Source organism: Canis lupus, chromosome 15, assembly GCF_048164855.1.
Source record: "Canis lupus baileyi chromosome 15, mCanLup2.hap1, whole genome shotgun sequence".
NCBI classification, from domain to species: Eukaryota; Metazoa; Chordata; class Mammalia; order Carnivora; family Canidae; genus Canis; species Canis lupus.
The window spans coordinates 51,685,245-51,712,372 of NC_132852.1; the positions used below are offsets into that span (position 1 = coordinate 51,685,245).

The window sequence follows — 27,128 nt, forward strand, 5'->3', positions numbered from 1 at the left end:
GCAAGTTCAAAAAAGAGATCCAGACTTGAGATACAAATTCAAGAGTCATTTAAACTATGACACTCTATGAGATCACTAAAACTATGTGTGTATAGGAGAAAAGAAGGCAGTTGGAAGACTGAAAGAACCAACACTGGAGGCTGCGATGGTGCATTGGAATCCAAACCTATTCTCAGTGGCCACCAAAAGTAGTAGTTGGTGGAATATGAGCAACACCACAAGAGTATAATATACTGAAAGCCAAGTGCAGGAAGTGGCTTCAGGAAAGAATGGGAGGAGGGGAACAGAGAGCAGTAAAAATAGCCAGTAAAAAAAAAAAAAAAAAAAAAAAAAGAATTTTTTTTAAGAGTTTGCTGTAAAAAAATAAAAATAAAAAGGCAGAAAAACGGGGCAGTGGATGATAGAAAAGGAGCCAAGAGTTTTGTTTTTAGCCAGCAAAAGTTAAAACATGTTTATATGTTGATAAGAGTGATCCAGTAAAATGGAAGCCTAGGTGAGGGAAGACGTCTATGAGTAGGCAAGAAAGGTTGGGTACTCCTGCGTAAGTGGAAGGACTGGCTTTAGAAGCATGGCCATTTAGGGGCACCTGGCTGGCTGTCAGATAAGCATCTGACTCTTGATTTCAGCATAGATCATGATCCCAGAGTCCTGGGATCAAGCCCCACATCAGATTCCATCCTCCGTGGGGGAGTTTGCTTGAGCACACATGTGCTCTGTCTCTCTCAAATAAATAAAATTAAAAAAAAAAAAAAAAAAAAAGGCACGGCCACTGAATCCATTGTAATAGGAGGGAACACTAATATAAGTGGTGAGAATTTGTAGAAGGTCCCTGACTATTCATTCCTACTCTCTCAGTAAAATTATAAGCAAAATCAGCTGAGATTGAGCATGAGGGAGGAAGGAGGTGGTAGAGATTTGAGAAGAAAATCTGAATAGTCATTTAGGAGAGTAGGGAAGTAAAGTACTAGAAAAATGTCATATGATAGCCAGCCAAACTTAGGGGCCCACATGAAGTAAATTGTCATGTGTTACATAGTCCAGTTATATCTGGCCAAAACTTGGGTTTAACCAGGGTTGTTTGGGGGAAAGATTGAGAGGGAAGGAAGTATATGTGATGGAGTATGTGATGGAAAGAGGTATTGAGGTTATATGCAAGGAAATGATTATGGTGATTGACCCTGGATTTCAGCTGGGTAAGGTTCCTGGTAAGGTGAGATCAAAGGATAGGGGGATATTATAAGAGCAAACACATGTAGGACCTTTAAGGTTTATAGGATTATTGGTACCTAGAGGAAGTAAGTTGAGAAGAAGGTTCAGCTGGTTGGATATTAAAATCATCAAGAATTATGACAAGAGTGATATTGGAGATGGTGATAGTTTGCCAGAAACTCAATTCTTCAACTAAGGGAGAATGATCAAGTATTCAGCGGGACCACAGTGTGGAAGGAGGTTGGCAGCGGTGGGGGTGTATGGTGTGGTGACATGAGATTCAAAACAGAGGAGCAAGGAGAACCATCCCACTAGCAGGCCTACTTATGGGCTGTACTTACATCTCCTGAGCAGAGATTGTACTTTCCATAACTCATTAGCCCTCTAAGTTTTGAATCCTTCTTTAAAAAAGTAAGTAAAATAAAAGAGTGATACGTGTTTTTAAACATTATTTTGCAAATATTTAGTTGGTGATTCTCTGAAGTTTTAATAATTCAAAAAATTAATCATAACCTATCACTTTAAGATACTTTTCAGTTTTTTTTAAGATTTATTTATTTACTTATTTATGATAGACATAGAGAGAGAGAGAGAGAGGCACAAAGACACAGGCAGAGGGAGAAGCAGGCTCCCTGCAGGGAGCCCGACGTGGGATTCGATCCTGGGACTCCGGGATTGCGCCCTGGGCCAAAGGCAGGCACCAAACCGCTGAGCCACCCAGGGATCCCCACTTTTCAGCTTTGTATTCAGTAGTATAGCTAATTGAATTATATTTCAAAACTTTTAACATGTTTAAAAAAAAACAAACTTGACATGTTTTGGAAAGAAAACTTTGTTATATATGTTGTTGTAAAATATGTTGTATGTCCACATTTTATAACTTAGATACAATTATTTTGTGTTAGCATACATACCAGAGACCATTTTTTGTGTATTTACTTAATATATTGTTTGCCTGATTAAAGACACCAATGTTTAGTTGTCTTTCCTTTTTTCTAGATTACATACCGATTAAGGCACCTCCTTCGAGCAAGGTGTGATGCTTCCCCAGTGACCAACAATACCATCCAGTTTCACTGTGATCCTAGTTTCTGGGCTCAGAATATTATCAATTTAGGTAGGCCTTTATGTCAATTTTCTCAAAGTGTCATTTGTTTCTGGAACTATTAATGATTATGACACATTATTGAAAACGTATTTCCTTCTACCCATGAAGCGCTTTTATCACCTTGTTTTGAAGACATGGAGTTTTTGCCAGTATTTTATAAATGTTATGTATATGTGTGACACATGCATGAATAATACAACAACACATGTAAATAAATGGATGATAGGAACATCCTTATGACTCACAGATGTCTAGACTTTGGGATTTAGAAGTTTTTTTTCCCCATAGAATCTTGCTTGTATGTTAACTGTAGGTTTATTAGAATGGGGTAATGAAACTTTTCACTCATGACTGACTGCCATTGATACAGGATTTTTTATTTTTGGAGTATTTTCTATTAAAATAGTATTTCTCATATTGGCTTACTTTTTATACCTAGTCATGAAGCACCTAAGGATTCATTTGCTTGATCTTGCTAGGGAAGATTTCTTATTTTTTTACTCCCCTTTTATGTAATAACTATATTTAAAACTGCCTAATTGGAGTATAACATGCATATAGAAAAGTGCCCCAGTTTCAAGTATTAGAGTCCACTGACTTATCATAAAGGGAGACTATCATTTTGGTAAGATTAGGAGCTCAAATATCTTTGCAGGCAGCTCACCAGGAAGTTATTTATCTTCCTTTCTTTATTTGCTAGTGGAAAAAGTCTTCACTTTCTACCTCTTAATTTCTCACAGGAAAACTAAAGAAATAGAAGTCTAAGAATTCCCTATACATTCTTCATCAACCACCAGTGTATTCCCTTTGATGACAGCTTTTGGTCTCACTGACCGTGTTTCAAAATCCTCAAAGATAGTTGCTGTCACTCCCTAGGCTAGATTCTAGGTAGGAAAGGAAGAAATGGCTAGAAAGAGAGCCAGTGCTGTCAGAACATACCAAGAATGGAGGCAATAAGCTTACGCAAATCTCATCCACACAACAGAACAAAAAAGGACAGCGATAAAGTGACCTCTGCAGCTCAATTGCAAAATGCATGCAGCAACGTATTTATTGATAGATAGCAGGCAACTGGAATCACACACACCTATATTACTAAAAATAAGCATCTTAATGCAAAGTGCATTTATAAGCATCTCTTACCCTTCCCCACTGAACCATCACACATTCAGCTATATGGAGAACATAAGCAGTCATATACAGAAATACATATAAGCATATCACAGAATAAACCACATGATATAGTAAAATTAAGAATGTGTAACTATATACACATAAATGGATAGTTTTAGATAAATCTGTATCAGCAAAAGCAAAATAAAAACAGCATCTCTGTTGTGAAGTTTGTGAAAATCCTATAATAAAATCAAATAATATACTGTAAGACTTCTCAGAGCCATCATTTATAGCTGTGAAAATTGTCATTTACAATGAGATTTGCATTTTAAATATTCTAAGAAGGAGACAAGTTTCCCAAACTTGTTTATGCATGGCTTCTGAGAAACATCTTCTAGAAGAGTGCAAGGGGAAAATACTAACCTAGATCAACATTCAGTTAATGTCTTGGTGAGTTTGGGTAAGTTGTTCAATTTCCCTGAGCCTTAGATTCCCTTATCTATAAAAAGGACTTTAGCAAGGATGTACGTAGACGTACTCTCATATTGCCTAACACAGTGAGTATGTAATGAGTGATAATATTTTTTAGGATATTTATGCTTATTAGAAGATCAGAAACATTTAATTGAATCTCTACTGTTGAAGTCAACCTTTGCCTTATGCTTTGATCAGACCTACTGACGGCACCTTTAAATTCTAAGTGTAACTATAAGCCAAATTGCTGTCTTATCAGAGAACTGATGTAGTATGCACTGTGAGGATATAAGGAACTTTAGAGATTACTAATTGTTCCTACTAACGAATCAGAAATACATTGTGGGAATTTTAGAACCAATGTCAGGTTTCCTTGTTTTGTTTTGATAACAGTAGTTCTCAAGGTATAGTATGAGGCTTGTTTAGGAGACCACGAGGCCTCCCTTTTCCAACTACATGTCTGTATGTGGCCAGTTTTCTGCATATATTTCAACCTAAACAATATATCATGACAGATAATGCAACGACAGATAGGAGAATTCAGCTTTTAGTCCAGACATGTAAAGAGATTTTTTTAAATATAAAAAAAATAATACCACTCATCACTAATTTTTTGAAAAGTTTTTTCATAAAAATGTGTTATTCTGGGTTTATTTTTAAATGAATTAAGAGGTAAAAAATGCTTTTAATAGTTTCTAATATGGTAAAATTTGACAGCTAGAACTTACATAAACCTCGGGGCCTTCTATTTTTAAGAGTGTAAAGTGTTCCTGAGACCAAAAAGTTTCTTGGCAATTTGAAGTTCAGCAAAAATAGCCTTACAAAATACAGTATTTCACTATCAGAAAAACTTAAGAACTTAACCTTTTCTCTTTAATTAGGTTCTTTAGTAATTGAAGATAAAGAGAGTCAGCCACAAATGCCTAAGCAGAATCCTGTCGTGGAACAGAATTCACAGCCACCAGGTGGTTTATCTTCAAACCAGTTATCCAAGTTTCCAACACAGATCAGCCTAGCTCAATTACGACTCCAGCATATGCAGCAACAGGTAATGGCTCAGAGGCAACAGGTGCAACGGAGGCCAGCACCTGTGGGTTTACCAAACCCTAGAATGCAGGGGCCCATCCAGCAACCTTCCATCTCTCATCAGGTAAATTTGGAAGCAGGCCTGTCCTAACTTAGATAATTATAATACAATTGTATTCAGCATCTCTTAAAATAACCAAGACATCTGTCATCTATGATTTAAATATATAAATTTATAAAAATTTATCAAAAGTGTCCCTAACTTAACTCCTAGTTTTTAGTCCTTCTCAAAAAGGAATTAATAGTTTATTTGGCTGGTATGACTATTTTCATCTTCTCTTTGTTATCTTCAAATTATAACAGAGGATAAATGATTGCATTCCTAAACAACCCATGCCTATGGCTGATGGTAAAGTTGTGTATCTGTAACTCATTCTTCCTGTATTATGCTTCAGAATGATTTATACTTCATACTTCAGTTATTTGGTCTTTTTTTTTTTTTTAGTTAGTTATTTGGTCTTTGTGAGATTGCAGTGTTTAGGAAAATCACAGTGTGTCTTAGAAACTAGGGTAAAATGAAATAGAAAAGGGTTGAGGAGTGGTTCATTAGAAATCTCCCTTCCTTAGACTCTCTTTCTGAACAGATATTCCATGAACTATTCTTATTTTTACTAGATATGAAGTATTCCATTTACTTTTAATCCTATTTTTGCAGATAAGTTTATACTCTTTGTTAAAGAGTCTCGCTCAAGTTAGATCTGGGCATAATTAATAATAAAAGTTTACTCAGGAATGTAAAGTCTAATTCATACAAATTGTTATTTACAGTTACATTTATTTATTAGTTTATACCCTTCCTATTTCTAAGAAGGATTTGAAGTGGTATACTTCAAATGGAATGACATGAATGATATGGAATAAGGTTTAATAAGTATCAAAGTGTGCAGTACTAGGCTAAGAATTCTCATTTTACTTGAGAATGAGACTTAGATCAAGATTTTTTCTCAACCAAAGAAAACAAACAAATACTACCTATATTATTTGGTAAAAAGAAAACCTGCCTGTTAATTAAGGAAGAAACTTTTTACTAGTATTTTTCTAGCACTAAGAGGAATGTATAATATGGTTCTTTATGAAAAAGCAATGTAATGACATATTAGTATTTTTTATAGCAATTTTACAAAACATAGAATTGCTCTTCTTCGGGCTCTTACTTCAATACTGAATATAAAATTGTAGACATATGTAGATCCTGATTTTGTTAAGTTGCTTGTGTGAAAGCCGAAAGTGATTTATTTAAGGCTTATGGCTTTCTAGTAATTAGACTAAGAATGCATGTCGAATCCAGGGGAATATAAATATTCCAGTAGATTATTCCTCTAGAACTTTGTTCTAACTCACATTTTCATGGGAAGTGATTAACAAAGAATTTAAGAGAGCTTTGGTGAGTGTTCCTTGGGAAAAGACTTGTACACTTTAGATACCAGGAGCACAACTGAAAGAGTTGAAATTTTAAGAAAATTGAGTGATTTTATCATTACCTCTGTAGACTGGATCCACTGCAGGTAAACTTCAAAGAATACCAAAATATTTCTAAAGATAAATTTGAAGAGAAAAGAGAGTTGAGTGCCTAGAGCTAAGTATTCGCATAATTAATATTTATCTTAGGTGTCTGGGAGATAGAAAGGTGATTTTTATTTAATAGTTTATTAACATGGGGGCACATGGATGGTTCAGTTGGTTAAGCCTCTGCCTTTAGTTCAGGTCAGGGTTCTAGGATCCTGGGATCTAGTCCCATGTCAGATTCCCTGTTCAGTGGGGAGTCTGCTTTCTCCCTTTCCCTCTTCCCACTCATACTTTCTCATTCTCTCTCTCTCTCTCAAACAAAACTTTAAAAAAAAAAAGTTTATTAACATGAAAAAGAATAAATCTATTATTTGCGTTCATTGCCTTCTCACTAAGAAGGAACTGAGGTAATAAGTAGATATTATGTGACTTGGTCACTCTGTCATTGTTCTTTATAAGCAGTGACAAATTGAAAATGACCTCTGAGCCTTTGGCCTATATATCTCAGGAATTTATTTTTGATCTTATTTTCCTCTCTAGGATTTACTGCTACACAATCTATATAATGCACAGTCTCTATTCAACCTAATTTTCCCACTTAAAAATAAAGTAGTTTTCACATCTTTTGGTTATTCCCTCAGAGTGGTGTTTTCTACTATTCTCAATGACTCCTGAATCTTTTTTCATATTTAATCTCTCATTTTTATGTGTTCTCTGCCAAATACTCATATATTTTTCACTAATTATCCTCTTCCTTAAGCTTTCACATTGCTCTACCTAGCTATATACTTACTGTCTATAAGGAAGTTGTGTGTGCCTCTGGCTTTGTGGGTATGTTTAAATCATACTCTACATCTGTCCATAGGACATGGCTAATTTAAAGACTACTTCTAAAAATTGCTTACATGGGACGCCTGGGTGGCTCAGTGGTTAAGCATCTGCCTTCAGCCCAGGGCGTGATACTGGAGTTACTGGAGTCCCAGGATCAAGTCTCACATCGGGCTCCCTGCATGGAGCCTGCTTCTCCCTCTGCCTGTGTCTCTGCCTCTCTCTCTCTCTCTCTCTCTCTCTGTCTGTCTCTCCTGAATAAATAAAATCTTTAAAAAAAATAAAAATAAAAAAATAAAAATTGCTTACATGAGTTGTTTTTTGTAGAAGTAGGATATAGAACTAAGGGGTAAAAACTTGATAAACTGTGCATCTGTTTATTCAGCACACAGTCTATAGTCCAGTGGACAGATCACAGTTTGTTAGAGAACATTGTCACCTATGTTTTATACATAATTCATAGCAATAGTTCTCACTCCTGAGTCATATTTACTGCTGTGGAGATACTCTTGTTCATTGCATACATTAATTTTTCCTACACAGTGGATGTATGTTAGAAGGACATCTGGTATCCTTCATGGTTATCTATGCACAATTGGGAAGTACTGACCTGGAATACAATCAAAGCCTATAATCATGAAGGTACTTAGAGTGAGGATGAGGATAATAATGTATATGTTTGCTTAAGCACTCAATTATTTCTCTATTCTGTATTTTCCTCTTGTATCTTCCTTGCATAGTAGTTGATTCCATGTAATTAAAGTAGCATTAGTTTTGCTTTTCCTCTTATGTTCATAACTAGTTCCTAATCTTATTCTTCAAAGTTGCCTCCCCTAAAACAATCAACTATAACAGTTTAGGAGAGGGGAAATAAAACATCTCCTGTCTTACTAAACTGTGAGCTCCTTGATGGCAAGGTTGACATTCATTCCCACACCGAGTTCTCAGAGTACAATATTCTAGCATCAAGTGTCATTTCTTGAGTGTATCAATGTATAAATCTCAGACGCGGTGGGGCTGTGAGAGTGGGGTAGCAAAGGACTAATGTAATTCCTTTTTTCTCTTTTAAGGACTGTTTCGGATGATTTCCCACTTTTTAAAAAGTTATCTCTTAGAAAAATTTAGAGTTTTCCACTATTTCCCTTGTAATTCATCAACTGTCTTCTGTTTGTGTTTCTCTGATACAAAACCCTCCAAGTTCCAAAACTTTGAAAATCAGAGAATCGCTATGGATTCAGGCTTATGCTTCTGTGTACAGTTATGACAATTTCTCTAATATTTTTCTCTTCTTCAACCACAGAATTTCCTTTGGTCTTGAAAAATAGTATCTAAATCTATTTTTCATTGGGTCTATAATTGCTGGCCACTCTTGAGAGTTACTGAGAGTGAACCCAGTGCCAACTAATTTGTGAGAGAGGGAAAAGAAGCATTTACCCAGGAAAGGAGAGTTAATTCCACAAATGAGAAAGGAAAGCAAAAATAGCAGGGCTACATTTTATAGCTGTCGTCCTTCAGAGGGCCAAAAGTTTAGGTGCTGCTACTTCAGCCCTACGAATTTCTTTCTTTCTTTCTTTTAAGATTTTATTTATTCATGAGAGACACAGAGAGAAGCAGAGACACAGGCAGAGGGAGAAGCAGGCTCCATGCAGGGAGCCCGACATGGAATTCGATCCCGGGTCTCCAGGATCACACCCTGGGCTGAAGGCAGGTGCTACACTGCTGAGCCACCCAGGCGTCCCTAGCCCTACAAATTTCACATTTGTTTGTCCCCTATTGTATATGGAAGTTAATACTTCCCTTTCTGAGAAGTTCTAATCATATATAGTTTAGAGAGCCTAAAAATAAGTATTTACTTTGCAGTAAGTTGCTAACCAGAGAATCAGTTCACAATGAAACTGTGACTGACATACAAGGCTACCTTTTTTCTATAACACTGATCTCAATTTCCAGGGCTAGCATTTATGCACAGAGTAGGCTTGCCTTCCCAGCTCTTGCCCTGTCCTGTAACCCACCAATGTTGTCCTTGGAGGGTTTCCATTTGAAATCTCTTTTCTTCTAGGGAAATTCATCCTCTCATGTGTAATTAGTACCTTAATCAACCCCCAGCTGAACACCAGAACGTGGTGAGGACATCGCAGAGTAGATTTGGATTAAAGCTCTAGTGCTGCCTTTTACTAGCTGTGTGACCTTTCTCAAGTTCTTTAAGCTTTCTAATATTTAGTGTCCTCACTTGTAAAATAAGGGGAAGGTGATAATGAAGTAACATATGTAAAATGCTAATCACAATGCCTGGCATGTAGTTTGACCTCAGTAAAATCTAAAGCTCATTAATTTTTAAATGTTATTAATATCAGCTGTTTTCATTATTCATAATTTATTGGTTGAGTGCAAACTTTGGATCCACAGTGCTTGAGTTTAAGTTCCAGCTTCATCTTTTATTATCTTTGTTAATCTGGGACAGGTTATTTAAATCCTCTATACCTTGGTTTCCTTTTCTGTAAAATGAAGAGGATCCCCGCCTCATGGTATTATTACGAAGATTAAATGAGTTCTATCTTGTAAAGCCCTTAAAGCAGTACTGGCATGTAACAACTGCTCAGTAAATGCTAGCAATTATTATTCTACTATCGCATTATTTTAGGAGATCCAAAGAGGGCAGTTCTTTGCAAAATGTAATCATCAGGGACTTAGAATACCGAACACAAATTTTTCCTACCTCCTAAGATGGCCTAGGTCCAGTCCTTTTGTAACCTACTTAAAGTTGGAAACCCCTCTCCCAAAGCTCTTTCCTGATCAGACTTTTCACATAGCCTATACACATTCTGGAAGGCTGCCTCCTTCCCCCATTCCCTTGTTGTAGAATTAAGTTATTCATCTGTGACTGAGTTGCTACCTTTCTCTGAACGTTAGAGAGTTCTCTATAATTTATCTTTCAAGAGATGATTGTCACTAAATTGGTTTAATTTCTTTTTTCCAGCAACCCCCTCCACGTTTGATAAATTTTCAAAATCACAGCCCCAAACCCAATGGACCAGTTCTTCCTCCACATCCTCAACAGCTGAGATATCCATCAAACCAGAACATGCCACGACAAGCAATAAAGCCCAACCCACTACAGATGGCTTTTTTGGCTCAACAAGCTATAAAACAGGTATATATATTTACTTTCTACAGCTTCTTGTTCTGCTTCTCTATTTTCAAATCACATCGAATTTATAGATAAAGCAATGAAGAGCAAGTGCAAACTTTTTTTTTTTTTAAGACTTATTTGAGAGAGAGAAAGCATGTGAACAGGGGGAGGGACAAAGGGAGAGGGAGAGAGAATTCTCAAGCCAACTCCCTGATGAACATGGAACCCAACTCAGGGCTTAATCCCAGGACCCTGAGATCAAGACCTGAGCCAAAACCAAAGGTTGGACACTTGAGCCACCCAAGAGCCCTCCTCCTCCTTTTTTTTTTTTTTTAAATAAATGTGAGTTACAAAGTTTATTACAGACAGGCCTCTAGAAACAAAGGTAAGAGAAAGGGTCTTGATTTGTAACTAACAAGAAAAATCAAGCCACTTATATTGGTATTGGAGTGAAGGCCCAGAATAATCAGTCATAGATGGGTATGGATTTTGGCAGTATTGACAGGTGTAGCTTTTAGCTGAGTTCATTAAGACAGAACTGTTCTAACTAATACAGGTTATATTCTATAAGAGAGAACATAAATGAATCTTTAAGTCATTACAAGGAGACTTCTTAAAAACAAACTGACAGTTTTAATATAGGGCACATATATATGTGATTAAGTTAAATATTTAAGGTTACATATTAAGTCTGATAAGGTTTATTATTTATATTCATAATGTTTTCAGGTAAAAATATTTTCTAGATATGACATTACTTTTTCACAATTAAAGATTCTGTCTTCTCCAAGCACCTGTGTCAACAGTCTTTCTAGTTTAACACTTGTAGATTGATTTCAGTTTTCAGTTTTTTTGCCAAGACTAAAATAAGGAATATGATGCTATTTCCATAATTCTCTGACATTCATTTAATCAAATGATTTGAAAATTCTATTCTAAAAATTATACACACTGGGGGACCTGGGTGGCTTAGAACATGATTCTGGAGTCCTGGGATGGAGTCCCACATTGGGCTTCCTGCAGGAGCCTGCTTCTCCCTCTGCCTATGTCTCTGCATCTCTCTGTGTGTCTCTCATGAATAAATAAGTAAAATCTTTTAAATAAATAAATAAATTTTAAAAATAAAAAATATATACACTGTTATAATTAGTTTGGTTTTGCCATAATATCATCAAATTGGGCAGCCCCGGTGGCTCAGCGGTTTGGCGCTGCCTTCCGCCCCGGCATGATTCTGGAGACCCAGGATCGAGTCCCACGTCAGGCTCCCTGCGTGGAGCCTGCTCCTCCCTCGGCCTGTCACTGCCTCTCTCTCTGTGTCTCTCATGAATAAATAAATAAAATCTTTAAAAAAAATAAATAATATCACCAAATTTTCTTAAGTAATAGTTAATAAAAATACTTTTAAATAAAAGGCATAGCTCTCTATTTCATTGGTAGAAGGAGATTCAAAGGGCCCAAGCTACAGCTTAGCCTTAAATTCTGTTTACTTTCCTAATAATTTTGTGACCTTGTACAAGTTTAATCTTTTAAATGTCATTTGTCCCAACTATACATTGAGTACCTTGAAGAGTTGTGCTGAGACTGAGTGCTAACATATATAGAAGCACCTAACACATTCTGTATACACAAATGTGTACTCTCCCTCATTTATTATTTTTGATGGGTGGACACACCAAGGATGTGTTTTAAAAGGTTTTCTGATCAAAAATGTAAACAAGAATGAATAAATGAACAAAGAAGGAATATACAGTGAGGAATTGGTTTTCAGTTGGTTAATTTAATAAACTATAGCATATTTGCACAGAGAATACATTTAGCTATTCCAAAAATGCAGTAATCTATATATGATTATGTGGGGAAAAACCATGTTCTAGAATTTTTGTGGGGTATTACCTCATTTTTCTGATTGTGTATTTGTTTTATCATGTATATAAACCAGGAAAGATATACTTTATCTTTAAAACTGTGATTATTCTATGGGAGGGGAAGAGGATAAGGGTCCAGAGAAAAAGAAAAGGATGGATATGACGGGTGGGTGGGTGATGAAGAGGACATTCACAGGTTTCTTTATGCATTTTTTCAGTAAAGAATATAAATTAGGTTTTTCAAAATTGGAATGCTTCTGACATTATCACTCTATATAGTGCATAGTCTATACATGACTATGTTGGGGGATTTTTATTTTCCCTTGTATAAAGATACCTCTTAGTTGCTTTCCTTTCCCCCTGTATTTTATTATGAAAAATTAAAAAATTTTTTTTTTAATTTTTTTATTTATTTATGATAGTCACACAGAGAGAGAGAGAGAGAGAGAGAGAGAGGCAGAGACGAGGCAGAGACACAGGCAGAGGGAGAAGCAGGCTCCATGCACCGGGAGCCCGACGGTGGGACTCGATCCCGGGTCTCCAGAATCGCGCCCTGGGCCAAAGGCAGGGGCTAAACCGCTGCGCCACCCAGGGTCCCTATTATGAAAAATTTTAAACACAGCAAATTGAAAGACTTGTGTAGAGGACAAATGATTCTAGTTGCCTTCTCATTTTTTATCCATATACTCATCTGTTATTCATCCATCAATTGAGTGTTCTTATTTTTTGATAGATTTGAAGTAAATTGTAGAGAGCATCATGGTTCATCTCTGTACTTGTCATTCCTAACCTCTTTGTTAATGTGTTTATCTCACCTTTTTTTTAACATAAATGACGAAGAGTTTCCTCAGTTGTTTGTTGAGGTTTAATTACCTGCTCATATATAAGAAGTGAATTGAAAAAAAAAATCCTGAAAGCCTTGGTCTGGAGCTAATGTCTGATGAGTGAGGTTTCACTCTAGACCTAAGGCTACATGGCAGATTTATTGGGAGAATTTCTAGCATCGCCATCTTTAAGTCTTCTTAGGCTAGTCCAGTTCCCAAAGGATCTTTCTGTCCTCTGCCTGAAGTGAAGGACCTGGCTGCTTCTTGAAGCCAGCATGGGTAAGAAGAGCGTAGTGGGACCAGTGGCAGAGTGTGAGGGAAGCTCAGCATTCAGTGTAAGTACAGTTTCTTAATCTTCCTTTTCAGTGCAGTACTTTTCTGCCTTCTGGTAAACCTGGTGCCCTTCAGTCAAATGACATTGTTTTACCTGTTTTAGAGAATAAACTTCTAGCCTTCATCTCTGGGATTGAAGAAAGTCCATATTATCTTGGGGTAACAACAGGTAAAGTAGGAAAGGAAGATGAGCTTCAGTGCTTCTTAAACAGACTTTCCCCAGATTGTCTTGTGGTTCAGCCCCAGATTCACCTCTCATGCTTCTAATTTAATTTCCAAGCCCTTAGAGGGTTTGTATAATGTGTGTTCTCTGTTTTCCCCACTAGCTTTATCAAATTGACAAAGTGGTTTGCTCTTTGTCTGTTTTCTTTCCACCTTCCAAAATGGGATTTCTGTCTTCTCTCCAGTTTTCTTTGAGTCAAAAACCTTAAAAATTCCCACATAACTTACATTAGTTTCAGATGTCTCAGATAGAGGCAGAAGAAAATGTATGTGTTTAGTTCTCCATCTTTACCTCAGAGTTGCTGTCTATGTGCTTATATTTCTTTTCTAGTATGTATAAGTTTTCTAAGATGGGTTATTGTGGTTTTCTGGTGCACACTGTTTTCTGATTAAAAAAAAAAGATCAGTGCTTTTTATTTTTTATTTTTGGACAAGATTAATGAAAATTCTATATACCTGTCCATCTTTCCCCCACCTGACACCTTTCCATTCAAATTACAGTTGAATTCAAATAGCAGAATGTGTCTTCTACTTTGTTTTATAACAAAGGAACAGGGATTAGTTGGACATTTTATGATTTGGCCTGCTGATAGACGACCTTTCTCCTTTCTTGCTATTATAGTGGCAGATCAGCAGTGGGCAGGCTGCCGCATCAACTGCCAACAGCACATCCTCTACTCCTTCTAGTCCTACCATTACTAGTGCAGCAGGATATGATGCAAAGGCTTTTGGTTCACCTATGATTGACTTGAGCTCACCAGTGGGAGGTTCTTATAACCTTCCTTCTCTTCCAGATGTAAGTATACACAAAATTTATACTAAGAATGTTTTGAAAATTTTAAGTGAACTTAGATCTGGTACAAGGCTTGAGTTAGTCAGCTAGTATGTTTGGTTTTAAAAGTTATTTTTATTCTTTAGAAATATAACAGGAAAAATAAAAAGATCCTGAGTGCTTAAAGATCCTATAGAACATCTCTCCCGGCACTGAAGTTAAAGTTGTCTGTAAATGAATGATTATTGTGATGGACTAAGGAAAGCAGGGAAGTATAGGGATTTAGAAGAGGTACTGGAAAGTGGAATTGCTGGAATGTGCTGTATTAGAATAGGGTGGTGGAGGGGCTAGAATTGAAGCCTGCAGAAGAGGTAGAGATAAGTTTAACAGTGGAAATGAAAACATTTTCTTCCAGATCATACTGGCTGGTGCAAAATTACCTCTAATTTGTTTTGTGCTAAATATAGGCACTTGCTATCTTTGTCAATATGACTTTTTAAAAATTTTTTTCCAAAGGCAGAAAGTACAACATTCTATAGACAATCTCCAAGTATAAGTTGGCACTTACTTTTACCTTTTCTTATCCTGTAAAACTAGATCATTTTGACACAAACATTAAACACTTTTAAGAAATATCTTGTCAGATTGTAAAATACTTTTTAAGTTTTCATTTAGTTGGTTTTTCAGGTTACTGAGATTAACTCATAATAATTGCATCATTAACCTTACTGGAGTTACTTAATTTTTAAAATAATTACATATACTTTAAATGGGTAAAGTGCATGTATTTTTCATGCATAGGTGATACATAGGAAAACTTTTATCTCGTTCCTATAATTTTAGCTTTTAGGATTACCTTGCAATGTAAATAACTTTTCTTACTTAAAGAGGCAGTAGATCCAGTCATATTCCAGTATGTTTTACACTCTGAAAAGTATTGGCCAAGGTATTGCCAAAAGGATAGTAAACACAAACAACCCTGTGTATTTATCCCCTCCCCTAAAGAGGACCCACGGAAAGTAGAATGGTCCTTCTGCTCTTTTCTCAGCAATCCTCAGATAACCAGTGACCCTTTGTCTCCCAGTCTTTCTCAACTGAAATTCTTCATCTGAACCATAGAATAAAGAAGCTGATTTGAGTAACCATTTTCTAAATTCCCCCCAAATATGGTTCATAACTAGCACAGTTCCAGATGGAGAGTGAAAAGTAAATTCATCCTACACAATCTGTGCCCTAGGATAGTAGGACTTAAGTCTCTTACAGAATCCTGGTTGAGGAAGGCTGGAACCATATTAGAGAATTGAACTTGATTTTAATCACAAAGACATTTCAGGGAAATAAATGGTCTATTTAAGCATGAAAAGTATTTGCATCTAAAGAATTAAACTCTTAGTGGAAATTTATCGTATTTTAGCTAGCGATCAATTAAGAAAGAAGTGTTTCCTTTATACCTATTATATTAAAGCAAGAGTCTATAAAGGATCCATTCTTCCCACCAAATAGTAATAATGTACTTAAATGAGGTTAGTGTTCTAGAAATGTGTAGGTGTGGGCTTACTTCACTATGTAGTGTAATACCAGAGCACCAGTCCTCAGTGTGAGCCAAAGACCTGGGGGTCCCTACTACCCTCTCAGAGGCTCCACAAAGTCCTTTCCCTGTAAGGCCAGATTTTCTTCATAATCTTCAACCAAAACCACACATCACAACAGGTTGCACACAGAAGCAGATATAAGAATCCAGTTAGCTGTTAGTAAGCCAGACATTAAAGAGGTTTGCTAAAATGTGAAACTGTGCTATTTCTCTCATCAACTTTTTAAATTGGCTACCTTTTGTTATTTTTAAATAAGTTAGGAAGTATTTTTTTATTTCAATTTTTAAGGGTGTGAATGATACATACTTTATCCTTGCTCATAACTTCTTGAAATAGTATGTCCTCAGTATATTTACTAAGATGAAACATTAAGAAGATTGAAAGCTTTTTTTCAAGATTATTTATGGAGAAAATATACATCATAACTTCTCAAATAGGATATTTACATATTTTATTATTTGATAATAATTAAACTATTAAGGTTTTCTATTAAACTTAAAGTAGCTTTTAACTTGCAAAGTCAGGATGCCGTGAAATAATTTCTTTTCTTATAAGATTGACTGTTCAAGTACTATTATGCTGGACAATATTGTGAGGAAAGATACTAGTATAGATCATGGCCAGCCAAGACCACCCTCAAACAGAACCGTCCAGTCACCAAATTCATCAGTGCCATCTCCAGGCCTTGCAGGTAAAAATTAAAATTCTTTTAATTTTGTGAGTGTTTTCCCATTTTTTTTTACTTTACTTGTAATGACCATTACCCAAACCCCCTTTTGTTGGATGGTTTAAATGAGTCTGAATTTTTGGCACTATTTAAAATTAGTATACTTTCAAAGTGGGTAGCAAAGTTTAAACCTCTGTACCTTTTTAATTGAAACTTATAGGCACTAGAGCATTCCCAGGAGGGAATTAGTATTATACTTTCTCTTTTTAATAAGTTTCCCTGTCATGTGGTCTCTCTCTCTCTCTTTTTTTTTTTTTTTTAATGTCTCTTTTTGGATGTAAGTTGACTATGGTCAAAATTATCAGTGTCTGTCACTTTTGATGGTTTTGTTTGGTGTTTAATTAATGTTTAAGAATTTTTAACATACTTATTTCCTTTGAGACAGAAGCACTCTAATACTACACCTAGAGACCTTGGCAAAATAGGTGCTTTAGAACAAAATAAGGAAAGAGGAGAACTTAAGTCATTCACCAGTCACACAAATGTAATAAGGCAGTTATACGACTTAAAAGGAAATACTTAGTTAAAACATAATTAAAATTTCTCTGCCATATTTTGTCATCAGTGTTCTTTCAGTTAGTTTATATTTTAAGTTTATGTTTTAACTAAGTATCTCCTTTTAAGTCAATACATAATTACTAACTCATTTTATAAATGTGAATGATTTCCTCCTCTTCAGGACCTGTTACCATGACTAGTGTACACCCACCAATACGTTCACCTAGTGCCTCCAGCGTTGGGAGCCGAGGAAGGTAAACTGACTTAACCTCATTCTTTTGTATATAAAATCTCTGATTAGATTTCTCTTGACAGTGCTCAGCATGCTCTTGGTACTCAATACGTTTTGAACTTCCTTTATTTTTAACTTTTAAATTAAAAATTTAATAATTATATATTAATTTAATAAGTGAATGGATCAAGTAAATAAAGTGCAGTTTTGTCTTTAAAGGTACAAAATTTGGGGTGGGGTAATATGTTGAAAATAAGAAAATAGGTTTGACTTTAGCCTAATAGCAAAGAAAAAATTTAAATGAACTAAGTATAACATACTCTACCATATGAGAATATGTACAAATATAAGCTTAGGGGGGAAAGAAACAATAACTTTACACTAACTTCAGTGTTCTCTGACTTTAATGGCCAAACATTATCTGCTTTAAAATAAACTCATAGTTGTTGAAATTCTATCTTAACTTACTTGCTTTGCTCGTCTACTTATTATGCTTACAAATTTCCCCTAGATAAAGAACCCCATTCTTAATTTGCCTAATCTATGGAAGAAGCATTCTCTAAAGAGAAAAAAAGTGGCCTTTAATCCTATGAGAACATAGTGGCTATCTGTAAAAGGTTTTGTCCCGCTACCCTTGTAAATAGCAGAACACCAATAACTTACATTTCTAGTTAATTGTCTTCACACTTTGTGACAGTAAATCATTAATGTGAGCCCAGAGTCTCTGTCAATAACTAGAGAAGGAAATGGGAATGCCTAAAAAGAAGACGCCAGCTCTAAGATACTGAATCTGGCTGCCCAGTTGTAGGTCCTCAGAATATTGAAGTCAATTTTCTTTTGATTCAGGTTTTATTTAAATGTCTTTCTAGAAGTATAATGTAACTATTTAGATAGGTTAATAAGTAAAACATTTATTATACATGAAGCTGTTTTGCCTGTAGCAGTTGTATTTCCGTTATGTATCATTTAATGGAACATAGTGACCATTGCTGTGAAGATACAGCATTATTTCTGAAAGCCATTATACTTTGTTTTGAGATACTTAAGGTAGCATTCTTTGATATTTTTTTTCCTTTCTTTCTTATAGTTCTGGCTCTTCAAGCAAGCCAGCAGGAGCTGATTCTACACATAAAGTCCCAGTAGTCATGTTGGAGCCAATCCGAATAAAACAGGAAAACAGTGGACCACCTGAAAATTATGATTTTCCTGTTGTTATAGTGAAGCAAGAATCAGATGAAGAATCTAGGCCCCAAAATGTAATTGCATTAATTTGGGGAATACTATGCCTATTTGGGAGGAAAGAAACTTTTAAATAGCAGATAGGAGGTTAAAAATGCTTGAAATCATTGAAAACTGGGGAATAGTCAACTTCAAGGTTGAATCATTTGAGGAAACCTCTCAGTAAATTAAAAAGGTGGATGGGAAACAGGGAGAAGAGTTTGAAAAATTAGATGCTCAATGAGTTTGGGCATTTGAGTAAAACACATGGAAGATAATTGCCAAAAAATAATAATAATAATACAAAGAAACTTACTGTAACTGAAAAGCATGAGCATCTGAGTTGAAAGAGCCCATCAAGTACCAGAACGTTAAATGAAAAAAGTACTCAAGTTAGATTATCATCAGTTTTAGGATGCCAGGATTCTAAAAGCTTCCAGACAGAAAAAAATACCTTATACAAAGGATCAGACATCATAATGGCACCATCCATATCTTCAAAATGGACACTTGAATCTGAAAGACAGTAGAGAAATATCAAAATTGTTTTTTGTTGTTGTTTTTAAAGATTTTATTTATTCGAGAGAGAGAGAGAGAGAGAGAGAGAGAGGCAGAGATATAGGCAGAGGAAGTAGGCTCCCTATGAAGAGTCGATGCAGGACTCAATCCCAGGACCTCAGGATCATGTGCTGAGCCAAAGGCAGATCAACTGCTGAGCCACCCAGGTAGCCCAAGAAATGTCAAAATTGTGAGGAAATATATTTCATAGCCAGAATTCTGTACCCAGGCAAATTATCAATCATTTCTAAACATTTTTAGACATCCATGCACGGTCTCAGAAATTTTAATTCTCATGCATTAATTCTCAGAAAGATATTTGAGAATATGCTTCATCAAAAATGGAGTGAATCAAGGAAAAAAAAAGACATAAAATACCAGAAATGGAATCTAACACAGAAAGGAGTAGTTCTCAGTACACAGCTTCTCTAGTACACCATATAACAGAGGGCAGAAGACTCCACAGGGATATATGTAAGGGAAAAAAATGTTTGGCAGTATTGAGAGGCATCTTATCACCCTACTGGAGGTTGTGATAATGACTTAGAGATAGGTGCCTAGAAAAGTAATCAGATGGAAGGAAGGAAGGAGAGGGGGAGAGAGGCAGGCAGGCAGGAACAATTGAATCATAGTAAAAACAAAAAGATAAAGAGTATAGTCATAGTACATTCTGTGGTTATGTAATGAACAATATTTCTAGTACTAATGATATAAACAAACACCTGTATTATACAAATTTAACTAAAAACTAGGCATAATCAGGATAAAACTTGAATATGCATTTAACCAAAAATTGATTTTTTTCAGGATACTTAACCATTGCAGCAGTGATACTGACTTGGAATAGATATTGGACATAAAGTTATACTGGTACCTAATAACTTAAAAAAATAAATTAAAAATAAATCAGTGCTTAATGAAGCAGTAAGAGGGTGGCATGAATGGCATGTAAGTGTGTAAGGAGGGAGAAGGAAAAATCTAATCTCCCATACTAAGGAATATATATACCATATATTTAAAACTGAAAATATGTTTAAAATTGAATATCTGAGAAATTACAACATAAGTGTATCAGTTAAAAATGAATAGCAAAAGAGATTTCATTCTTTGAAGTCAATTATTTTCAAATTATTTAGCTTTATCTTTTGTTTTATATCATGCTTTTAAAACTAAATCTACATTTATTACTTTGAAATTTTTTTTAATGTTTAGAAAGGAGATAACACGGGATGCCTGGGTGGCTCAGCGAGCAGTTCAGCGTCTGCCTTCAGCCCAGGGCTTGATCCTGGAGTCCCAGGATCTAGTCCCACATCAGGCTCCCTGCATGGAGCCTGCTTCTCCCTCTGCTTATGTCTCTGCCTCTCTCTCTCTGTCTCTCTCATAAATAAATAAATAAAATCTTTAAAAAAAAAAGGAGATAACAGGTTTTATTATTGATCTAAAATTTTTACTATCCTAGGCCCTAACATAATATTCAGATTCATTTTTTTTAAAGATTTATTTATTTATTTATGATAGACATGGAGAGAGAGAGAGAGGCAGAGACACAGGCAGAGGGAGAAGTAGGCTCCATGCCGAGAGCCCGACGTGGGACTCGATCCCGGGACCCCAGGATCACGCCCTGGGCCAAAGGCAGGCGCCAAACCGCTGAGCCACCCAGGGATCCCCTTCAGATTCATTTTAAAGTTATTGATGACTCCTGCAGAATCGAAATTAATTCCAAGAATTAAAGTACTACACTTTTCTATGAACTATAAAAATTTCAGCAGTAGGCAAATTTTGTGTCTGAGTATAACTAATAGCTCAATGTATTTACTATTCATGTGGTTGACTCTCCATTACCCACTTATTCTCCCATTTCAGCAAATGAGAAGATATTTCTTATATTATCCGCACTTTCTTTCTGCTGATTGTCTGTTTTAATGATAGTTTTTAGTAGAGGTTCATGTCTTCTTTACCACTGGGGACCCTAATAACAGCAATAAGGCTGTTCTGTTCTCATACATATTCACAGACTCTTTTGAGGTAACCAGGTGCCTATAGCAGAGGAGTCTATGGTCCAAAATTGCAATAGTACTAATAAAGAATGTCAGTTTTGAGAAAGAACACATAACTCTTCTTTCCTTGCAGACCAACTATCCAAGAAGCATACTCACTTCCCTACTCTTAAATAGCAGTCAGAGCACTACCTCAGAGGAGTCTGTGCTCAGGTCAGATGCCCCTGATAGTACAGGAGATCAACCTGGACTTCACCAGGAAAGTTCCTCAAACGGGAAGTCTGACTGGCTAGATGCCTCCCAGAAGTCACCCCTTCATGTTGGAGAGACCAGGAAAGAGGATGACCCCAACGAGGACTGGTGTGCAGTTTGTCAGAATGGAGGGGAACTCCTGTGCTGTGAGAAGTGTCCCAAAGTATTTCATCTTTCTTGTCATGTGCCCACTTTGGCAAATTTTCCAAGGTAAGATGGTACTCGCTTCCCTTTCTCACATTCTTTCACTATAATAATTAATGATCATTGTAACATAAAACCTTAGAAATGTAAATAAAAGTTCACTTCGCACAAATGTATACTCCAAGACCTTCAACATAGGGTTTTCAGTACTCTGCTTCCCATTCCCTGTATTTCTCTAAAAATCTAGTCTATTATGAAGAAGGGGGGGGGGGGGGAAAGCCAGTCCTTCAAATTATTACAAAGCATTACCCTCAAGAACAGTGATCCTTATGCATAATAATTGGCACAATAATTGCATCGTATTTGCCAAGCATTGAGCTGTATCATTTACAAATATCTCAAGTACATTTTCAAACCAACTCTATGAAATGCTGCTGCTGCTGATAATGATGAATAGCAGCCATTGGGTCGCTCCTTAGTTCTTCAAAAACTATACTTTTTAAAATTTAATTTCACATTTAAAGTTGCAAAAACAGTAATAAGAGCATTTCTTCCTCATGAATCATTTTTGGGAAAATGCCAGTTTTACCTCACATCAGCCATAAATTAATGTGTGTGTTTAGTTTTAAGTGTTTATTTCGTATATGTTTCATGCCTCGTTGACTAGACTAACATTTACCACTTTGGCCCTCACATTGTATTCCTGCTGTTAAGCTCTCCCAGCATGGTGCTGTGTACATAGTCAATATGCATGCAATAAATCCTCAGTGATTAAAATTCATGCCAAACAAACAAATCTGTATCATACATGGTATGGAGGAGGTGGGAAAGGAAGATGGTGAAGAGAGAAATGATGCATTAGGAATTCAGAAATACTTTATCTCCCACAGTGGAGAGTGGATTTGCACTTTCTGCCGAGACTTATCTAAACCAGAAGTTGAATATGATTGTGATGCTCCCAGTCACAACTCAGAAAAAAAGAAAACTGAAGGCCTTGTTAAATTAACACCAATAGATAAAAGGGTAAGTTTTTTTAAACTTTCTTTTTTTTTTTTTTTTGGTTAGGTGGATTATTGTAATGCAGGTGTGCCTTTCATCAAAGAAGTATATATTCAATCAAATTTTATACTGACCTCTTTTTTCTTTAGTTTTTTCCACAAGAATATAGGAATCTTGAATAATATAACTTGTAGCTTTTTCTGGTTTTTAAAAAAAATCACAATACTGTCTATACATTTTCTAGAAGCTTAAAGGACTATACCTGAACAAGGTAAAGAATTTTATGTGGTCTGTGATGGTCCAGGATTTTAGTCTACCTTTAGTAAATTTGTTTTATTTCTACTATAAATAAGTTTTCTTCCTAACTTGTTGAGAACTGGCACCAAAGAGATGGGTTTTTCTATTTACTCTTTCTGGAGATAATTCCATTTTTTTACCAGATGGTACTGTGTTTACCTGAAAGCCAATATAGTTAACTGTAATTGACATTTAAAGCTACTACATCAACACTTATATAGTATTAAAGAAGTTCTTTGCTAAAGTATTAAGTAAAATAATCAGTATGAAAGTTACTGTGCAAGAGAGACCCAAACACGCCCTACCAGTGCTACATAAAATTTAATGGGATATGCCTCTCAGCAGAGTAGTAGCAAGTGTATGGATAGCACCATGTGCATTCAGAGAGGCAGCCTTAGGACTGGACACACCAGAGACAGGGCTTTGTCTCTGGATCTCTTGATGTACATATTCTCTTCTTGATTGACTCTTAGTAATCCAGGATACAAATTGGAGAGAGAAGTGGAAATTTATTTTTAAAGAGCTTCAAATAGGTTTTTCATGATTCTGATTTTTCATTCCTTCAAGAACTACTTTCATTTATCACATATAACCCAAACTGTTCAAGAGTACATTTCAGTAAATGACTGAAGAGATCAAAACTCTAAGTATTGATATTTTTCTGGTATTCATCTGGTTGTAATTTGGACTGTATTTTGAGACCCATGACATTGATATTAAAAATAAGCTGTGACTTCATTATTTTCTTATATTTTAATGTTATTTAATTTTATTTTTTTGCTTAGAAGTGTGAACGCCTACTTTTATTTCTTTACTGCCATGAAATGAGCCTGGCTTTTCAAGATCCAGTTCCTCTAACTGTAAGTATTAACATCATTTTGTGTATTTTTACAGAGTGGGATGATTGTTGTTTTTTAGAAAGTGCGTGAGCCAGGAGTAGGGGTATAGAGGGAAAGAGAAAAAAATCTTGAGCAGACTCCATGCCTAGTGCAGGGTTCAGTCTCATGACCCTGAGATATGACCTGAGCCAAAATCAAGATTGGATGCTCAACTGACTCAGCCACCCAGGCACCTCAGACAGCTGGATGATTTTTTTTTTTTTTTAAGATTTTATTTATTTATTAATGAGAGAGGCAGAGACACAGGCAGAGGAAGAATCAGGCTCTCCACAGGGAGCCTGACATGGGACTCGATCCCAGGACCCCAGGATCATGACCTGAGCCAAAGGCAGAAACTCACCTCCTGAGCCACCCAGGTGAACCCCACAGGATGATTTTTTTAAACTTAATTTATGAGAATGTATGTTCTGTACCATTCTTTAGTAGTCAGTTTCCTATATCTGAATCTTAAAGGTTTATTAACACAACTGGAATGCTTTGAGCTTGAATACATTTTGTTGTTTACAAATTGGCCCCAAACTTGTATTCATTTCTCATATAGTCTTCTCATCTAGGGTATTTTACCTGTTCTTCTCTGGAATGATTTATTTTGTTTCTCTCTCAAGGCTTAGGCATATATCCTACATTATTGGGGAGAAAACTTCTAATTTGAGATAAAGACTCCCGAAATTCTTTGTACATATTTTGATTTCTATAGGTCTAGACTTCAAATACTAAGCAAACTATAACAGTAGAGGAAGGGATGTGTGTGTCGTTGACTCTAGAAGGTTTGCTGAACAGGTTTCTTTATCAATGACAAAACAGTACATGAAAAAGTAATGAGAAGAACCTGAATTTTATTCTCCTGCTTGGAGAATTTATTTAGGACAGGTAGAATGCAATCATTTTTGTTACAGCATCTCATTTATTTTGAAAGGTGCCTGATTATTACAGAATAATTAAAAATCCGATGGACTTGTCAACCATCAAGAAGAGACTGCAAGAAGATTGTTCCATGTACACAAAGCCTGAAGATTTTGTAGCTGATTTTAGATTGATCTTTCAAAACTGTGCTGAATTTAATGAGGTAAGAAGAAAAAGCAAAAACACAAAAAAACAACAGGAATGGAAAAGTAATATTAAACCACTTTATCAATAAAAGAGATGAAGATCTATGATAACATAAATTTCTAGAGGTTCTAGTTTGTCAGGGAATGAAAGGTAATTAGGAAGACTATCCACATTCCTATTTGAGGGTTTATTATATTGTAAGTGGAAAATCAGATTACAGCTGACAACTTGAAAACAATTTAGAAAATATTTTTATCTAACCTAGAAGCATCCCTTGTCATTCCCATTTTTATTTCTTGAAATGGCACTTCCAGACTAAAGTCTTTTTGATGTTGATCTTGAAATATTAAAGATGTGGTCACAATAACTCTGATGTTTAAATTTTCTCAATTTTTGATCTGTCAGTTTATCTAAATATCTGTCAGACTTAACAGCCTTTTGTTTATGGTTTTTCTCTATATGGTCCTTGTTCTAGAGTTCCGCATTTCATTTAATTTGCTTTAAAAAGCACTTGTTCCATGACTCTAATTATGGCATCTGATAATTTCAATTTGGTAATACAGTCATATAGCTATTGCTACTTGATAGAATAATCCAGATGAGTCCAAGTCTTTTATTTACTTCTTATCTGACCTTCTCTAGACTTTGTCTAGCCCCAGCCTATTGTTTACTTTATATCAGTGATGATACATAAACATTTTCCCAAAACTTGAATTAAAAGGGAACAAAAATGTGAGAAGTTTACTTTTTTTTATTGGTTGTTGACTGTCGAAAATACTGTATTTTTTAATTCATATTTTTATTTTTATCCAACAGCCTGATTCAGAAGTAGCCAATGCTGGTATAAAACTTGAAAGCTATTTTGAAGAACTTCTAAAGAACCTTTATCCAGAAAAAAGGTTTCCTAAACTAGAATTCAGAAATGAATCAGAAGATAATAAATTTAGTGATGACTCAGATGATGACTTTGTACAGCCCCGGAAGAAACGCCTCAAGAGCATAGAGGAACGCCAGTTGCTTAAATAAGCAACACCAGTGGCGTGTGCTGGTTTTTAGATTTTTTGTTTTTGTTTTTAAAAAACATTTTGTCGGTAATTTTAACATCATTACAAAAAGAGTTTGTGACCACTCTGTAAGTTTTTGATGTTTACTAGATTTTTATTTCCTTAATAAACCATTTCTTTTAATCTTCTTAAGAAAGAAAAAAAGGGAAGGTAGGAAAGAAGTAAAAGGGAGGGTGAAACAAGGGAGGAAGGAAGAAAGCATCAACCACAAAAAGACATTCTTCCTACTTCTTGGATTTCAGAACTACAATTTGGAGTGATAGCAACTATAGAAAGGAAATAGAGTATGTATGAACTCTTAAGTTGAAAATTTAATGTGGTTTGGATGTGTGCATTAATCCATTTTTAGAAAATACCACTACCTGTTAATTATGGCCCAACTATGAGTTAGGTGTACTGTACTTAAGAACAGTACTCCATGAACATGAGTGGTAATAAGAGTTCTATCCTAGAATGCTGACTGGTGCAACGAAAAAGTAGATTAGATGCTATTAAGAAGGCACCTAACAGTATATCATGTAAGATGGTAACTGTATTAAAGAAAAAGCAGGAAAACAAATGTTTGATTTTTGTTTTGTTTTTTTTCTTGTCTGTAGAGGTGTTTGGCATAGCAGGTGTTCAAAGCCATTTTTCGTACATTTCTAAATAGAACTTCTTCCACTGAGGAAGTAAGTGTACAATGTTTGGTTTGCTGTGTGTCTCTGTGTGATTTGTTGTTTGCTTTTTAACTGTGCAGGTGATCCTTTTCTAACAAGACTCATTGTTAGTGGTAACTTCCCAGAAAGTGAAGTAACAACAGTGTGCGCCATGTTTGATGTGAGGATTCTTCAACATATATCCTATTGGGCATTAAATATAAGTTCCCCTGAAAGGGGCTAGTATTGTGGTTTTAATCTTTCTTTATAATTTGGAATAAAAATGTGTTGTGGAATTTGGCAGCAGGCAGTTGGAGGGAATTGTAATGAAAATTTAATTTTTCTGAAGCTTCTATTTCCTGTTTTTACAAGTCAGAACCTCAAATTGACTATTTTATCTGATCTTCATTCAGAATTTCATTTTCATTCTCTTGATAGAGATACAAAAGCCCGCTCTTCTGAGAGTAAGCATGGTGTTAATGAGCCAGACAGA

The 27,128-nt window shown here is 35.6% G+C and overlaps 1 protein-coding gene across 2 annotated transcripts in view; it reads left to right on the forward strand.

The window, feature by feature from the left end:
• The window catches only part of TRIM24 (tripartite motif containing 24), a 99,746-nt gene extending 72,875 nt beyond the window's left edge, over nt 1-26,871 (forward strand). The window contains exons 8-19 of one of the 2 annotated variants that reach the window (XM_072777358.1): nt 2,209-2,326; nt 4,789-5,057; nt 10,305-10,478; nt 14,324-14,497; nt 16,621-16,756; nt 17,472-17,544; nt 18,610-18,778; nt 21,429-21,757; nt 22,582-22,714; nt 23,773-23,847; nt 24,803-24,952; nt 25,753-26,871. In XM_072777358.1, coding sequence (XP_072633459.1) covers nt 2,209-2,326; nt 4,789-5,057; nt 10,305-10,478; nt 14,324-14,497; nt 16,621-16,756; nt 17,472-17,544; nt 18,610-18,778; nt 21,429-21,757; nt 22,582-22,714; nt 23,773-23,847; nt 24,803-24,952; nt 25,753-25,962 — 2,010 coding nt within the window. In that variant the 3' untranslated portion in view covers nt 25,963-26,871. The remainder of the gene's footprint in view (nt 1-2,208; nt 2,327-4,788; nt 5,058-10,304; nt 10,479-14,323; nt 14,498-16,620; nt 16,757-17,471; nt 17,545-18,609; nt 18,779-21,428; nt 21,758-22,581; nt 22,715-23,772; nt 23,848-24,802; nt 24,953-25,752) is intronic. The other variant, XM_072777359.1, reaches the window with a different exon arrangement.
• The last annotated feature ends 257 nt before the right edge of the window (nt 26,872-27,128 follow it).